This window comes from Oncorhynchus tshawytscha, linkage group LG14 (genome assembly GCF_018296145.1).
Source record: "Oncorhynchus tshawytscha isolate Ot180627B linkage group LG14, Otsh_v2.0, whole genome shotgun sequence".
NCBI classification, from domain to species: domain Eukaryota; kingdom Metazoa; phylum Chordata; class Actinopteri; order Salmoniformes; family Salmonidae; genus Oncorhynchus; species Oncorhynchus tshawytscha.
In genome coordinates this window covers 9,854,202-9,872,425 of record NC_056442.1, presented here as the reverse complement: position 1 = coordinate 9,872,425, position 18,224 = coordinate 9,854,202, and the positions used below count along the sequence as shown (strand labels likewise).

The window sequence follows — 18,224 nt, the reverse complement described above, 5'->3', positions numbered from 1 at the left end:
GACTCAGCATAATACACACGTACTGTGAATTGTGTATTATATTGCAAAACAACATCAATTCAGTTGTAATTTCCAGTTCGCGGACTGGGAGTGGTCCTGTTATACATAGTTGAATATTGGCGAATCACAAGCTCGCAATCTTCCATGGGGAAAAACGCAGAACACCGTAACAGCCTAGGAAGGGGAATTGAGGATAGTCACAACCAACTGTCAGTCAACAAGTTTAAAGTAGGCTCGTGTTACTTTAAAACGCAGAATTGGGTATGCGCAAACTGTAGGCTGGCTACTGGAGACGTGTGAATCCGGATAGAGAAGACGTGGTATTATAACCATAGAGAAAATGACACTCCAAGCAACATTTTACCTATGTTTTTTCTTATTCTTTTGTGATAAAACTATTTGTTTTGTAACTTGCGCATCAACTACATATTCCGGTAAGTAGGGTGCTTTCCATTTTCATCACTAGGCATGCGCGCCCCGTTCCTGGCTAAACTCGTTGAAAGATAATCGCGTTTCCATAGGCTCAACTGCTACTTAGAGAGTCCGTGGTAGCACATTATTGTTTTGAATGGGGTTTAGGTTCAATAATGGGACTTCAAGCCCCTTTGTTCAATTTCAAAAGCAGGAAGTAACGTACGCTTGCCGTATAATCAATTTTCTCATTCCGCATCTGCTTTCAAAATGCGTAATGACCATTTTATAAAGTATATCCATCATAATTAAAATAACGACCTCTTGAAACTCCTCTAGCGTTTAAAATGTGCAGCCCTATTGAGCAGTGATGCCAATTTAGCAATTTTGTTGCTAGATTTAGCAATTTTTCAGACTACCCTGGCAACTTTTTTTTCAAGCATCACCTAGCAACAGATGTGGCTACTTTTAAAAATGTATTTGGAAATTTTAGCAACTTTTGAAAAGTGACTCAAACGCTAAAATGCATGCATTTTCCCTCTAAATGACACAAATGATTTTCTCTGTCACACACTCAGTCACAACACACGTGCCTGGCTGCAAAAGTGCGTTGTGAGTGACGTCAGCAGCAGGCGCTCAGCTCGTGCACAGGCAGCAGCAATTTCAGTAAATTGCAAATCATTGTTGGCTGACTGCAGCAGCAGTAGTACGGATTCTACGAGCAAAACCCAATGAATATAGTTGGTCACGAATGTTTGATCTTGAACATTACTTACAACATCAATCAACATGTCTCAATCAAAATTGTACAGCCAGAAGTACAGAAAAGAGTGGGAGTCTGTACCTGAACAAATGTCAAATCATAGTTTTTGACGAGATGGCCAGTCAGTTTGAATAACGTTTTTGTGTATGTCACGTAAATGACGCTGTTTTACGATATCACGCAATGACACCACAACGTCATTTAGCAACAAATCAACCTGCCTCTAGCAACTTACCCTGAAAATTAGTTGGCAACACTGCTATTGAGTATTTGGTACAATGGTGCATAGTCATTGCTACAAGGTTGCACGCAGTTGAAGTGATCAAAATGTTGCAGAATGTGTGTCCTTATTGGTGTAACTGTAAAAACAGTTTGCATGATCATATCCCCATGGTCAAGTAACTTTACTGTTCTCGCTCTCTCCCAGTAGGCCTCTCTTTAATGAGCATAGGCCACCTTATTAGACATACACAATGTTGCAGTACCAGCCTATAAATAGCTAATCTCATACTCATCATGAATATGTTCAACTCAGAGATGCAGTCTGTTTTGCTTCTGAGTTCAACTGCTAACCTATTATTGTAAAGGCACAAGGCGAGACCCAAAGGCAGACACAGGAGGCAGATGGTTAAGCTCCGATATTTATTAGAACAAAAGAGGTAGGCAAAAGGCAGGTCAGGGACAGGCGAGAGTTCATAAACCAGGTCAGAGTCCAAACAGTACCAGGCGATAGGCAGGCTCGAGGTCAGAACAGACAGAGTGGTCAGGACAGGCAAGGGTCAAAACCAGGAGGACTGGGAAAAATAGGAGCTAGAAAAACCGCTGGTTGACTTGGCAAAACAAGACGAACTGGCACAGAGAGACAGGAAACACAGGGATAAATACACTGGGGACTAATGGGGAAAACAGGTGACACCTGGAGGAGGGTGGAGACAATCACAGAGACAGGGGAAACAGATCAGGGCGTGACAATTATACAGTACACATGATATCGTTTATGGTTTTACATTTACGACAGCTACTGTCAGTTGAGTTTTTCTTCCTAGTTTGTTCAGTGAATCAGGTCAATACATTATGGAGAATTAAACCATTTAATTGTATGTTGTTTACTGTTTAATAGTTCCTTATATGGTCTTCCTTATTACACATGCACGTTCACATTGTTCTAATTGTTGAAAATAAAGGCTATTTTCAGCTCATCGAAAGTGTTTCAGAGTGAAACATCATACCCAGTTGTATTCAATTGGCCTCTAATTCAATGACATTCTTTAGTCCAGATTACAGAGTGGTTTTATCATTTCCTATTGTTGGTAGAATGTTTAATGGATTTAAGGCTGCCACATGATGGAGGATAAAAGCAATTGGCCTGCACACTGAGAATATTATCAGCAATCAATGTTGGAGACCATGAAAAGCACAGGCCCAATAGACCCCTTGTGTGTTTAGATGATGTTTTTTTGCTTATCTGACTTGTTGATTGCCTTGAAATTGAGTCTTGGTTCCCTGCCTCCACGGCAAGCTGTATTTAGAAAAAGATAACCAGCAGCTAACCTGACAATTAGATGGGACGTTGTAGATATCGAACAAGCATTCTAATGAATAGTGATACAAAAATCTATTGTAAACATACTAAAATATTTTGTTGAGTGAATTTATATCGTTGTAGTGATGTCACTATACTTACTAACACTTTTATTATGACTATAATATCACTATATTTACTCATGTTCATGATCATTTCCAGGTAACGACACCTTCACTATACAGCATGTGAGCACAGGGAAGTGCCTGGTAGCTACGTCCACGTCTGGGACTGGAATTTCCGGGATAGCAGGGGCTAAGTCTGGAGGGTCCGGGTTCAACGTGACCCTGGGGGAGTGTGACGGCTCCAGGGAGTCCCAGTGGAAGTGGGGGTCCGGCCACCGTCTCTTCCACGTGGGCACGTCCCAGTGCTTGGGTCTGGAGGAGAAGACCAAGGCCCTGTCTCTGTTCAGCTGTAGCCCCATGGAGAACACCATGCTGTTGTGGCGCTGCCTGGACGGGGCCGTCTATACGGTAGACCAGATGGGCCTCACGGTGACCGACGGGCTGGTCAGTGCCAAGCGCGACTCCTCAGATGCCTGGAGGAGGGATGAGTCGACCGATAATATCTGCCAGCGGCCGATGCGCAGTGAGTGTGTTCTGTCCTCGGAGTGTGTTCTGTCCTCTGAGTGTGTTCTGTCCTCTGAGTGTGTTCTGTCCTCTGAGTGTGTTCTGTCCTCTGAGCGGCTTATTCTCCTAATGGAATAGAATAGAGCATAATAGAATATAATAAACATAGTTTTTCCCATCTCATGTAGGCCTATCTATGCTTATTTACATGTATAAAACCTCTAGCCACATTTTACAAGAATGCGCTGAACTTAGATATACACTACCGTTCAAAAGTTTGGGGTCACTTCGAAATTTTCTTGTTTTCCTTGAAAACATATATGAAATGAGTTGCAAAATGAATAGGAAATATAGTCAAGATGTTGAGAAGGTTTTAAATAATGATTTTTAATTGAAATAATAATTGTGTCCTTCAAACTTTGCTTTTGTCAAAGAATCCTCCGTTTGCAGCAATTACAGCCTTGCAGACCTTTGGCTTCTAGTTGTCAATGTGTTGAGGTAATCTGAAGAGATTTCACCCCATGCTTCCTGAAGCACCTCCCACAAGTTGGATTGGCTTGATGGGCACTTCTTACGTACTGTACGGTCAAGCTGCTCCCACAACAGCTCAATAGGGTTGAGATCCGGTGACTGTGCTGGCCACTCCATTATAGACAGAATACCAGCTGACTGCTTCTTCCCTAAATATTTCTGCATAGTTTGGAGCTGTGCTTTGGGTCACTGTCCTGCTGTAGGAGGAAATTGTCTCCAATTAAGCGCCGTCCACGGGGGATGGCATGGCATTGCAAACCTGTACAAATCTCCCACTTTACCACCACCATAGCACCCCCAGACCATCACATTGCCTCCACCATGCTTGACAGATGTGGTCAAGCACTCCTCCAGCATCTTTTCATTTTTTTTCTGCATCTCACGAATGTTCTTTGTGATCCGAACACCTCAAACTTAGATTTGTCTGTCCATAACACTTCTTTCAAATCTTCCTCTGTCCAGTGTCTCTGTTCTTTTTCCCATCTTAATCTTTTCTTTTTATTGGCCAGTCTGAGATATGACTTTTTCTTTGCAACTCTGCCTAGAAGGCCAGCATCCCGGAGTCGCCTCTTCACTGTTGGCGTTGAGACTGGTGTTTTGCGGGTACTGTTCAATGAAGCTGCCAGTTGAGGGCTTGTGAGGCGTCTGTTTCTCAAACTGGACACTCTAATGTACTTGTCTTCTTGCTCAGTTGTGCACTGGGGCCTCCCACTCCCCTTTCTATTCTAGTCAGAGCCAGTTTGCGCTGTTCTGCGAAGGGAGTAGTACACAGCATTGTACGAGATCTTCAGTTTCTTGGCAGTTTCTCGCATGGAATAACCTTCATTTCTCAGAACAACAATAGACTGACGAGTTTCAGAAGAAAGTTCTTTATTTTTGGCCATTTTGAGTCTAATTGAACCCACAAATGTTGATGCTCCAGATACTCAACTAGTCCAAAGAAGGCCAGTTTTATTGCTTCTTTAATTAGCACAACAGTTTTCAGCTGCGCTAACATAACTGCAAAGGTGGTTTTCTAATGATCCATTAGGCTTTTAAAATAATAAACTTGGATTAGCTAACACAACGTGCCATTGTAACCCAGGAGTGATGGTTGCTGATAATGGGACTCTGTAGATATACCATTCAAAATCAGCCATTTCCAGCTCCAATAGTCATTTACAACATTAACTATGTCTACACTGTATTTCGGATCAATTTGATGTTATTTTAATGGACACATTTTTATTTTAATTTTTTCAAAAACAAGGACATTTCTAAGTGACCCCAAACTGTTGAACGGTAGTGTACCTTTACATTAATATCTTTATGAACAACATCCTGTATTACTTGGAGACAATAGATTTAGCATGGTCTGTTGTATGCTAATGCTCAGTTGTACTGTACTCTGCTTGGCCGTCAGATGTTTTATTAGTTCCGTTTGGAATTGAAGGGGAGTCTTTCCAACCAGAATTAGCATAGTCTTCCTTGTAACCGTGTTTGTTAACACGGCTAATATGACTCAGCAAGGCCTGTCATTTTAACTAAACGTAGGGTTTGGTAACGTGACAGGGGCAAAGGGATTTTGGTTTATCAAGTCGAAGCTCATTTGCTGCATTTCTACACAATTTTAAAAATTCTAAAATGCAATTTGGAGAACAGCTTAATTGACTCCGGCCTTTATCACCTTGGCTGCTGTAGCTTCATTTGGCTCAGTCGATAGGGGACTTAACTATCTATAAACACGTCATACAGCGGTTAGCTGCTACACACAAAACTCTAGTTTTGTTTCCTTTCAAGTCAAACGGCAGTTTTCTAGCTATCTACAGCCATTTTCCACCTCTGCACTGTTTTGAGAGAAAAGTTGCGCTGTTCACTGCAGCCTTTCCTCCCTCTCCGACGCGTCCTAAAACATGTTCTCTACTAGCGACAGACAGCCTGCCTCAGAGCTGTCCACATAGTTCTAATGCTAGCCCGCCAATATTGCTAAACTGCATTTGCATTTTAATCTGCATTAGAATGATTTCAGTCGCCTATTTTAAATTGTTGGTGTTGAACTAGGGTATGGTGACTGCCATACTGTGCCATACCCAATTGACGCCCCCTGCGCATCACATTAAATAAATACCCTTGACCCTGTTCCATTTGAAATCGTATCTATGGCACTGTATGCCAGTTGTTTGCCAGTGGCCTTCTGCTAAATGATACAGTTTAACATGATCTAAACTCTGGCCCTCCATTGAAAGCAGCAGCTTTTGTAGGACCTGTACACAGACCTGTCCTACATACTAAATCCAGTTGAGTTGACAGTCAAACTGTGTGAGGTCGTATCTTTAGACATGTCCAGATTGAATACTGCCTCCAATATTCCTAATAAACTCATTTGAAATGGGTGCCATGGGATTCATTCCAATTATTTTTCTTCTCTACCCAAAGTTGTCCACACCACCAATGGGACGTCGACCGGGGAGCCCTGTGAGTTTCCCTTCCACTACAACGGCAGCTGGTACCACGAGTGCCTCCCCGACGACCAATCACCTGGACTATACTGGTGTTCCACAACCTCCGACTTTGACGCTGACAAAAAGATGGGATATTGTCTAAAACATGGTACGTTTATAGACACAAATCATGATTCTGGAATCAATCTACTACTAGTCTTCTTGCACCGTTTCCCTTCACATATAATGATTACTGGAACTAGTACTAGTAGAGTACTTAAAGGAAAATATATTTTGGTATTTGTTTCATTAGTCCGTTGTTGATATAATCCCAAAATGTTTTGCATGTCAGCAATCAAATTCAGTTGTAACTTTCTGACAGCAGTCAAATTCAGTCAGCCCGATTGCTGACACACAAAACATTTTGGGATTATATCAACAACGGACTAATGAAACAAATACCAAAATATAGTTTTTGGATGGAGTTTTCTTTTAAGTACCCTACTAGTCTGGGTGGTGTTTCCCTTTAAGAGAAGGGAGTAGAAAGAGCTTTGTATCCAGATTGGGCTCGATTCTATTTCAGTTCCCGTCAGTTTAATTAAGGATGTGAAATTGGCCATAGGAGTGCAAATTATTTTACGGAATTGACTGGAATTAAGATTGACTTGACCCCAACTCTGCTCTGAACCTAGTCTCTCGAGCCAGACTGCTTACTTCCACAGTCTTTGAATGTTTCAGTCTGGCTACACGAGACTGCTCTGAATCCACAAAGCTCATTCACTTTGGCATGTTTGGTGTGATATTTTCCCGGATGAAGTCTTTTACAACGGATTACATTGTTTTCAGTGTCTGATGATGTCAATCCTCTGTGAGGCTGTGTAGGGGTTCTGACTTAATCTGAATGGCCGATTAGTTAGGGCCGATTTAAAGATTTTTTGTTTTTTTACATCATTATTTAATCTTTATTTAACTAGGCAAGTCAGTTAAGAACACATTCTTATTTTCAATGACGGCCTAGAAACGGTGGGTTAACTGCCTTGTTCAGGGGCAGAACGACAGATTTTTACCTTGTCAGCTCCGGGATTCAATCTTGCAACCTTACAGTTAACTAGTCCAACACTCTAACCACCTGATTACATTGCACTCCACGAGGAGCTTGCCTGTTACACGAACGCAGTAAGCCAAGATAAGTTGCTAGCTAGCATTAAACTTATCTTATAAATAACAATCAATCAATCATAATCACTAGTTAACTACATATGGTTGACTAGTTTATCTAGCGTGTCCTGCGTTGCATATAATCGATGCGGTGCGTATTCGTGACAAAGGACAGCCGTTGCTTATAGTGTACCTAACCATAAACATCAATGCCTTTCTTAAAATCAATACACAAAAGTATATATTTTTAAACTTGCATATTTAGCTAAAAGAAATCCAGGTTAGCAGGCAATACTACCAGGTGAAATTGTGTCACTTCTCTTGCTTTCATTGCACGCAGAGTCAGTGTATATGCAACAGTTTGGGCCGCCTAATTTGCCAGAATTTTACGTAATTATGACATAACATTGAAGGTTGTGCAATGTAACAGGAATATTTAGACTTATGGATGCCACAGGAATATTTAGACTTATGGGTGCCACAGGAATATTTAGACTTATGGATAAAGTACGGAATTTCACTGAAAGAATAATCGTCTTGTTTTCGAGATGATAGTTTCCGGTTTCGACCATATTAATGACCAAAGGCTCGAATTTATGTGTGTTATTATGTTATAATTAAGTCTATGATTTGATAGAGCAGTCTGACTGAGCGATGGTAGGCACCAGCAGGCTCGTAAGCATTCATTCAAACAGCACTTTAGTGCGTTTTGCCAGCAGCTCTTCACTGTGCTTCAAGCATTGAGCTGTTTATGACTTCAAGCCTATCAACTCCCGAGATTAGGCTGGTGTAACCGATGTGAAATGGCTTGCTAGTTAGCGGGGTGCACGCTAATAGCTTTTCAGGAATCACTCGCTCTGAGACTTGGAGTGGTTGTTCCCCTTGCTCTGCATGGGTAAATCTGCTTCAAGGGTGGCTGTTGTCGATGTGTTCCTGGTTCGAGCCCAGGTAGGAGCGAGGAGAGGGACAGAAGCTATACTGTTACACTGGCAATACTAAAGTGCCTATAAGAACATCCAATAGTCAAAGGTATATGAAATACAAATGGTATAGAGAGAAATAGTCCTATAATAACTACAACCTAAAACTTCTTACCTGGGAATATTGAAGACTCATGTTAAAAGGAACCACCAGCTTTCATATGTTCTCATGTTCTGAGCAAGGAACTTAAACATTAGCTTTCTTACATGGCACATATTGCACTTTTACTTTCTTCTCCATCACTTAGTTTTTTGCATTATTTAAACCAAATTGAACATGTTTCATTATTTATTTGAGGCTAAATTGATTTTATTGATGTATTATATTAATTTAAAATAAGTGTTCATTCAGTATTGTTGTAATTGTTATTATTACAAATACATTTTAAAAAATCGGCCTATTAATCGGTGTCGGCTTTTTTTGGTCCTCCAATAATCTGTATCGGTATCGGCGTTGAAAAATCATAATCTGTCGACCTCTAGTTCAGACACTGTTTTTATTTGGCATATGTTTGACGATAAGTTTTCCTGAAATATGGAACGATACATTTGTCTGTTGGATGCTAGTTGAGAAATGCTGTAGCAAAACAATGTGTTCAGCGGTATTGTTGGATACGCACAAAACCCCCGACATACACACACACACACATACTACCTCAATTCTGAAACCCCTCTCTGATCTCTCTCACAGAGGAAGGCTGCAAGGCCCTGTTCGATGGCCCTGAGGAGGGACCCTGTTATGAGTTTGTGTCCCAGGTCGCGGTGACATGGCAGGAAGCGCTGGACTCTTGTCGCAGCCAGGGAGCTGACCTGCTCAGCGTCTCCAGCTCAGAGGACCAAGCCTTCCCCATCTGTAAGACTGCCTTCCACTATAGTGGCTGTCTATGGCCTCATTCAAACAAAACAAACATCCCAAACCTGTATGACAGGAAGAGTAATATGAATCATGTACTGCAAAGATGCAATACTTGGTACTACTCGGCACATACTACTTACTTGGAAGTAATTGGGGCTACAGTACTTGGGACTACAACTACTTGGCACATACTACTTACTTGGAAGTAATTGGGGCTACAGTACTTGGGACTACAACTACTTGGCACAAAAATAGTATTGTAGTGTAGGAGTTTATAGTGTACTATTTGTGCCTGTACTTTCAGGATTAGACACACTGGAATTACACTCTCAATTGTTTAGAATCAAAAATAAAAATACATACATATCACGGGTCATTGTCAGTTTTCATACTATCACTTCAGTTTTGGCAGCAGCTGCGGCTTGAGCGGGCGCGCGCACCCTCAGAGAAAGAGAGCAGCCACAGCTCTTTCTCTATGACTGTTCCTTCACCACACAGGAAAGGAAAGTCTTTGTGTGCACTGCAGGATGGTGCACTTTTGCAGATGTTATTTGATCTCATTGGATTACAGAGAGGGAGATTTATACAAGGAAGCTTTTAGAGGAGAGACACTGCACAGCAAGCACAACTGTTATTGTTCAGAACCATCACCATCCATCATTATTACACTATTATCCCAGGTTAGAAGACATATAAGGAACCTATTTCCCTGACTGTTAAGAGGGGGTAAAACATAGCTATTTTTTTATTGACTAATTGCCGATATGATATACGCCCTCAAGGTCAGTAAAAATGAAGATTCCGTCATTTACTTTGTAGCTAGATTAGCTTGTCTAATCTTGTCTCGTCTCTGTTCTGTGTGGACTGAAGTGGACGTGGCCCATAACAGCAGGCCAGACAGGATGTGGATCGGCCTACACCAGCTGGACTCGTCTCAGGGCTGGCAATGGTCAGACGGCTCACCCCTCAACGACGTGCGCTGGGACAACGGTGAGGATGTTAGCATGGTACTTTGTACAACTGTGGTACAACTATGTAATAACCATGGTACAACTATGGTACATATATGGTACTATGGTACATATACATATATAGCAATGTCACAACTAGGTTACAACTATTTATAGTACAACGATATAGCCGTGGCACATATACTGTATAGTACACACATTGGTTGGTACAGGTATGCCACAATCATACCACCCTACTGCCTGGCACTCATCTCATTCTCCAGCCTGTGTCACAATGCCACCAGGGAAACACAGAGGCCAGCGTTGTGTTCTGAGCAGGCAGGCAGGGTCGTTGTGACTGGATGCAGCACTGCACAGGGACAGGCAGTGTGTGTGCTTGAGGACTGTCATGAACGAGCTTGAACAACAAGTCAACTTGCCTGAATGGGCCTCTGTATATAACCATTAGCACGTGGCCTAGTCAAAAGTAGTGCACTGTATATGGGAATATGCTGCCATTTGGAGCGACTGCTGTGTCAGAGTGGTGATGATGTCATTATCACGTTTCATGTTTCGAAGTAACAATGTTTATTACAACAACAGTAGCAAAGGTGCAGGACGACAGGCAGGGTCAGGTCAGGCAGAGGTTGGTAATCCAGAATAGTGGGGTAAAGGTACAAGACTGCAGGCAGGGTCAGGTCAGGCAGAGGTTGGTAATCCAGAATAGTGGGGTAAAGGTACAAGACGGCAGACAGGGTCAGGTCAGGCAGAGGTTGGTAATCCAGAATAGTGGGGTATAGGTACAAGACCGCAGGCAGGGTCAGGTCAGGCAGAGGTTGATAATCCAGAATAGTGGGGTAAAGGTACAAGACGGCAGGCAGGGTCAGGTCAGGCAGAGGTCGATAATCCAGAATAGTGGGGTAAAGGTACAAGACGGCAGGCAGGGTCAGGTCAGGTCAGGCAGAGGTCGATCCAGAATAGTGGGGTAAATCCAGAATAGTGGGGTAAAGGTACAAGAGGAGGCTCAGGCAGTCAGAGGGTCCAGGTAAAGGTCAGGCAGAGGTCGATAATCCAGAATAGTAGGACTGCAGTCAAAGGGTAACAGAAAGACTGCAGGCAGGGTCAGGTCAGGCAGAGGTTGGTAATCCAGAATAGTGGGGTAAAGGTACAAGACGGCAAGCAGGGTCAGGTCAGGCAGAGGTTGGTAATCCAGAATAGTGGGGTAAAGGTACAAGACGGCAGTCAGGGTCAGGTCAGGCAGAGGGGTCACTAGAAAACAGGAATTAAGACAAGACAGGAGAAAACTGGCAACAGAGAACACAGGTATAAATACACATGGGATAACGGGGAAGATGGGCGACACCTGGAGACAAGCACAAAGACAGATGAAACAGATCAGGGCGTGACAGTCACTGTCCTTCCTCAGAGCCCTTTGACCTCTCTGGGTTGTGTTTTTGTCAACCCTCAGTACCGAGGAGTTTACTACAAAGCAGTATCAATTAGCAAGCCTGCTAACTTTGATAAACAAACAGAAATAACTACTGATTTGCTGGTTCATTAGGAAAGCTAAACTAAGAGTGTGTGTGTGTGTGTGTGTGTGTGTGTGTGTGTGTGTGTGTGTGTGTAGGGATGCCACACACATCGATCCTTAGGGAGTCAGACTGTGGATTCATGAATTCGAAAAACTACTACGAGAGTGAGGTCTGCGATAAAAAACTTCCCTACATCTGTAAGAAAAACGTCAACGTCACCCAGTCGGTAGCAACAGGTGAGAGTCAACCAGTTTATCACATTAATAGGGAAGGTCTTACTCTTTTATCCTCCAACTAGATACACTGTATTTCTGTCCTCTGCCAAAGGGATTTATGTAGCACTTTTCCCAGGTGCTGAAGCACTTTACATTTGAAGGCCATCCTAGATTTGCAACTCAATTCAACTGTATTTTTCCCTCTGTTTTTTCTCTTTAGAGTGCTCTTCCAAGTGCTCAAATGTTTGATTTACATGTCAGGTCATCCTAGCCTTTTAACTCACACAATATTATTTCTAATATCTTTTGTTGATCTTGTTTTTCTCTGCAGAGCCTTTGGAGTATAAATCCACCATATGTGACAAGGGCTGGGCCCCTTGGAACATGTTCTGTTACAAGCTGGTGATGGATGAACCAAAGATGTTTGCTCAGGCCGAAAATTACTGTAAGACCATCGGAGGAGGCCTGGTCAGTCTACACAGCCTGGACAGCATGGAGATGATCAGCACTCAGTTCCATGCAGGTACACCGCACACTCAGAGAAACCAATCACGAGATGTGTTGGGCGTGTGGATCGGTCTGAACGGGACGGGGAACCCAGCCATCCTTAGCTGGGTTGACGAGACACCTGTCTCCTTCACCTACTGGGACAGGAATCATCCTATCCAACCCTCAGGACACTCTTACTGTGTCTACTACTTTGGAGTGTGTGTGTGTGTGTGTGTGTGTGTGTGTGTGTGTGTGTGTGTGTGTGTGTGTGTGTGTGTGTGTGTGTGTGTGTGTGTGTGTGTGTGTGTGTGTGTGTGTGTGTGTGTGTGTGTGTGTGTGTGTGTGTGTGTGTGTGTGTGTGTGTGTGTGTGTGATCATTATGCAAGATGGTTTACCCTACCACAGATCTTGCTTGTTTACTTCTGGATATGTTTCAACAATAACATGCATTGACAGGCTAACCATTTGCTAAGAAATAGGAAGTAGGTCCCATTGCTCACTTCATTTCATCAATATGACATTGTACTCATAGTAGACCTTAAATGTTGGGCATTTACAACCCCTAAAGGAAGTCTATGTACGGTATCTCTAGACCCATGCCTTTATCTCCTTTTTCTGTTGTCCAGTCTCATGGCTGGAGGGTTGGGAGCTGTACCCAGGAGCTGCCTTTCATGTGTCAGAAGAAAGGAGAGGTGAACGAGTCTTCTACGACAGGATGCCCTCCTGAAGGGGTAAGAATTGTTCCCCAGCCCCAACCTCCTCTTCCCAGGACACGCTGTACCTTGTTGAGCTCTTTTGATTGATTTAATTTGTTTAATTTATTCTTCTTCTTTTTTTCTGACAAACAACAAATGGCATCTAGCTGTAGGGTAACAGTTCAATGATTATTGATTTCATTTATTCGTTTTGTTTACATCTCTTCCCCTTCCTGAAGGACTGGAGGAGACATGGGAACTCGTGCTACAAAGTGGACTCTAAAGAAGTGTCGTTCAGGGACAGGTGTGACCTCACCATAAACAACAGGTACAGCCATTCCTCGTTTTCTCTTTCATTCCTCCTTCTAGCTCTGTATTGTCCAGTCACTGTAAAGTCAACGCTGTATTTCAGAGAAATTGCCTTGGAAAGGTGCCAAAACCCAACAGCATTCCACATCAACTCTCAACATTCAGTGCGGTCTCACTAATTGTCTTGTTCCCTCTTGCAAGGTCTAAAGTAGTGCACTATATAGGGAATAGGGTGCCATTTAGGACGCAAGGCTCAATCGTTCTTCAATGTGTTCTCCACAGGTTTGAGCAGGCCTTCATCAATAGACTCCTTGCAGAAGAGATCAACGTAAAGAGACAGTATTTCTGGACGGGCCTCCAGGACATAAAGACTTCAGGGGAGTACCAGTGGGTCACTCAGGATGGCTCGGGAACCAACATCACATACACCAACTGGGGCGTGTTTGAACCAGGTTAGTCCTGACTGAGAAGTATTCTGTAATTGGGTGAGGGTTTAACCTTGTTGGGGTTTCAGTGGTGAGAAATGGAGAGAAACAAGTGATTGGTGTGCATGAGTTACGTGTGTGTCTGTGTGTGTGTTACATACGTGTGTATGCGAGTTACTTACGTGTGTGTCTGTGTGTGTGTGTGTTTCAGCCCTAGCAGGGGGCTGTGCAGTGATGTCCACAGCCAAGCCTCTGGGTAACTGGGTGGTAAAGAACTGCACCATGTTTAAAGCTGGCTCCATCTGTAAGAGAGACATCGCCGCTCCACAGCCCCTAGAGCCTGAGCCTGACCCTAACCTCCCCTGTCCCGATGGATGGACATCCAGGCCTGGCATTTCCTACTGCTACAAGGTATGTGTAGGCCTGTGTGTGTTCTTGAAATGAATTGACGCAGATCCAGTTTACTTCACTCAGCAGTGTCCACTCGATGCGCCTTAGTGTCCGTGTTGGTTTAAGTTACTGTGTCGTTGCACATTGAGGTCTCATGGTGACCTGATTGCGGTATGTTAGTGTGTTATAACAACATTACCGTAGGGTCTTGGTGTGTTAGTATTGGTAACCATGGCAATGCTGTGCCAGGTGTTCCACGAGGAGAGGCTGAGTCGTAAGCGGTCCTGGGAGGAGGCAGAGAGGTTCTGTGAGGCCCTGGGGGCCCATCTGCCCAGCTTCAACCACCCACAGGAGATGAAAGCCCTGCACTATGTTATGAGAGACTCCATCAGGTAGGGGCCCTTGCGCGCGCACACGCACACACGCACACACACACACACACACACACACACACACACACACACACACACACACACACACACACACACACACACACACACACACACACACACACACGCTGCACCTACCACTTGCGCATATACTCACATGCACGCACACACACACGTCATTCTTTTCATCTCAGCGATAACACAAACTCAATCACAATAGTCAGACTGGTCTAGCCACCTCAACTAAACAATGTGAATGTATGTTTATAGTCACATTCCAACAACAGCAACTTAATGCCAGCTTTATGCAGTACACACCACACTGCCATATCGCTCATAGGTCAGAGCTTACACACCGCTCTAGTTCCCACCACTGTAACTGTCCCCAACACAGTTACCACACACATCTGTGTTTTCAAATTCACACAGGATCATCGTCTTTATGCTAATGTGAGCTGATTCCAGTCAAAAGTAACAAGTATGGTTCATACCAGGACACACCCTGTCCTGCAATGCTCTGCAGGGGGAAGGTGCATTCACTAGCAACAATATACTTAAGACACTGGAAGATTGTTTAAACACTGCCTTTTGAGCACACAAAAACTATAATAAACCCCCCCAAAAAGATGTGAGAATGATATGTTTGTTAACAGTGTTTGTGTCCTGTCTGTCCCAGTGATGACCGGTTCTTCTGGGTGGGGCTGAACAGGAGAAACCCAGCTGCTAGTTCCTGGGAGTGGAGTGACAACAGGCCTGTGAGTAGAGGACAAAAACATTGTACCTCTGTGTGTAACTCCCGTAGAGAGACTATAATAAGTAACCATTATTATGATATACATGTCGTGATTCATCCGAAGGTGTCCATGGCCATTTTCCCCCAAGAGTTCCACGAGGATGACGAGTACAACCGGGGCTGCGCAGCCTTTAAGGTGGGTTGGTTCAGATACTGGAATACAGCCTCAACACTGCAGAGCAGCTGCTGGTGGGCGGTCGTGGCAGTTGTCACTACTTAAACCCGCCCTCATTCTGTGTCCATGTCAGCTTCTTCCTACATCACATGCTCCATTTTAGAGCTCCCTCTCACTACATCTTTTGCACTGTCATTGCAATCGGTCAGGCATTATCATCAGGGCCAGGAGTTTTACTACCTATAAAAGCCACTGGCCCCAGGGTACAGAAACATGTTGGCAATGAATATCTGTCTACAGTTGTCATATTGATTTTATTTATTATTATTGATCCGTTATTTTACCAGGTAAGTTGACTGAGAACACGTTCTCATTTGCAGCAACAACCTGGGGAATAGTTACAGGGGAGAGGAGGGGGATGAATGAGCCAATTGTAGACTGGGGATTATTAGGTGACCGTGATGGTTTGAGGGCCAGATTGGGAATTTAGCCAGGACACCGGGGTTAACACCCCTACTCTTACGATAAGTGTCATGGGATCTTTTTAATGACCTCAGCAAGACAGGACACCCGTTTAACTTCCCTTCCCAAAAGACGGCAGCCTACACAGGGCAGTGTCCCCAATCACTGCCCTGGGGCATTGGGATATTTTTTAGACCAGAGGAAAGAGTGCCTCCTACTGGCCCTCCAACACCACTTCCAGCAGCATCTGGTCTCCTATCCAGGGACTGACCAGGACCAACCCTGCTTAGCTTCAGAAGCAAGCCAGCAGTGGTATGCACGGTGGTATGCTGCTGGCAATGCTGAAATGGTTTGTCGTCTTGAAACAAATGTCTCTTTCTCTCTCTTTAACCAGACACTGAAAGGAACCTTAAAGAGTTTTTTTGTCTTCCTGATGCACGAATTCCCTCCTCTGCCGTTCTACGCCACCCCATTCCACTGTGACGTCAGGCTGGAGTGGGTCTGCCAGATCCCCGCGGTAACTATATACACACACACACACTCACTGTGACGTCAGGCTGGAGTGGGTCTGCCAGATCCCCCATGGTAACCACACACACACACACTGGCCACGTGATTGTAAACGTGTCCTAGCTCCTCCTTAGTTTCAATTCAAAAGTGTCTTGTGTAGTGTCTGCTTGACCCACGTTGAACCAGTTGGCCAACATAAACAGTCCTCTTGTCCATTTTTACAAGAAACCCTAATTTAGGAGTCAGAGTTTGGGGAAATGTTTGGTGACCTTTACACGTTCAATCTTGCATTCTCATAGTTGAAAATAACTGTTTGTTTGTTCATTTTGAAATAGGAAAAACTCCCGAGAACCCAGAGTGGTACAATCCTGGTAAGTCAATAAAATTTCAATTAAATGTATTTATAAAGCCCTTTTTACATCAGCCAACAAAGTGCAATACAGAAACCCAGCCTAAAACCCCAAACAGCAAGTAATGCAGATGTAGAAACCAAGAGAGGAACCAGACTCTGAGGGGTGGCCAGTCCTCTTCTGGCTGTGCCGGGTGGAGATTATAACAGTACACGGCCAAGATGTTCAAGCGTTCATAGATGACCGTTAGGGTCAAATAATAATAATCAGTGGTTGTAGAGGGTGCAACAGGTCAGTACCTCAGGATTAAATGACAGTTGGCTTTTCATAGCCGACCATTCAGAGTTAGAGACAGCAGGTGCAGTAGAGAGAGTCGAAAATAGCAGGTCTGGGACAGGGTAGCACGTCCGGTGAACAGGTCAGGGTTCCATAGCCGCAGGAAACTGGAGCAGCAGCACGGCTAGGTAGACAGGGGACAGCAAGGAGTCATCAGGCCAGGTAGTCCTGAGGCATGGTCCTAGGGCTCAGGTCCTCCGAGAGAAGAGAAAATTAGAGGGAGCATACTTCAATTCACACAGGACACCGGATAAGACAGGAGAAATACTCCAGATATAACAGCATGACCCTAGCCCCCTGACACAAACTATTGCACCATAAATACTGGAGGCTGAGACAGGAGGGGTCGGGAGACACTGTGGCCCCGTCCGACGATGCACCCGGACAGGTCCAACCAGGCAGGATATAACCCCACCCACTTTGCCAAAGCACAGCCCCCACACCACTAGAGGGATATCTTCAACCACCAACTTACTACCCTGAGACAAGGCAGAGTATAGCCCACGAAGATCAAACCCACGGCACGAACCAGAGGGGTGCGCCAACCCGGACAGGAAGATCACGTCAATGACTCAACCCACTCAACATACGTCCCTTCTAGGGACGGCATGGAAGAGCAACAGTAATTCAGAGACTCAGCCGCCGAAATAGGGTTAGAGGCAGAGAATCCCAGTGGAGAGAGGGGAACCGGCCAGGCAGAGACAGCAAGGGTGGTTCGTCGCTCCAGTGCCTTTCCTTTCACCTTCACACCCCTGGGCCAGACTACACTCAATCAGACAGTGCCTTGCAAAAGTATTCACCCCCCTTGGCATTTTTCCTGTTTTGTTGCATTACAACCTGTAATTTAAATAGATTTTTATTTGGATTTCATGTAATGGACATACACAAAATATGTATTCACCCCCTTTGCTATGAAGCCCGTAAATAAGATCTGGTACAACCAATTACCTTCAGGAGTCACATAATTAGTTAAATAAAGTTCACCTGTGTGCAA

General features: G+C 44.1%; 1 protein-coding gene across 1 annotated transcript in view; it reads left to right on the top strand.

Moving 5' to 3' along the window:
- The first annotated feature begins 191 nt into the window (after positions 1–191).
- LOC112266505 (lymphocyte antigen 75-like) overlaps positions 192–18,224 on the top strand; it is a 38,844-nt gene continuing 20,811 nt past the window's right edge. The window contains exons 1-16 of the mRNA XM_042297006.1: positions 192–434; positions 2,919–3,344; positions 6,272–6,445; positions 9,106–9,267; positions 10,141–10,260; positions 11,848–11,988; positions 12,299–12,673; positions 13,081–13,187; positions 13,391–13,479; positions 13,743–13,912; positions 14,097–14,296; positions 14,525–14,667; positions 15,341–15,419; positions 15,522–15,593; positions 16,429–16,550; positions 16,878–16,915. Coding sequence (XP_042152940.1) covers positions 341–434; positions 2,919–3,344; positions 6,272–6,445; positions 9,106–9,267; positions 10,141–10,260; positions 11,848–11,988; positions 12,299–12,673; positions 13,081–13,187; positions 13,391–13,479; positions 13,743–13,912; positions 14,097–14,296; positions 14,525–14,667; positions 15,341–15,419; positions 15,522–15,593; positions 16,429–16,550; positions 16,878–16,915 — 2,512 coding nt within the window. The 5' untranslated portion in view covers positions 192–340. The remainder of the gene's footprint in view (positions 435–2,918; positions 3,345–6,271; positions 6,446–9,105; positions 9,268–10,140; positions 10,261–11,847; positions 11,989–12,298; positions 12,674–13,080; positions 13,188–13,390; positions 13,480–13,742; positions 13,913–14,096; positions 14,297–14,524; positions 14,668–15,340; positions 15,420–15,521; positions 15,594–16,428; positions 16,551–16,877; positions 16,916–18,224) is intronic.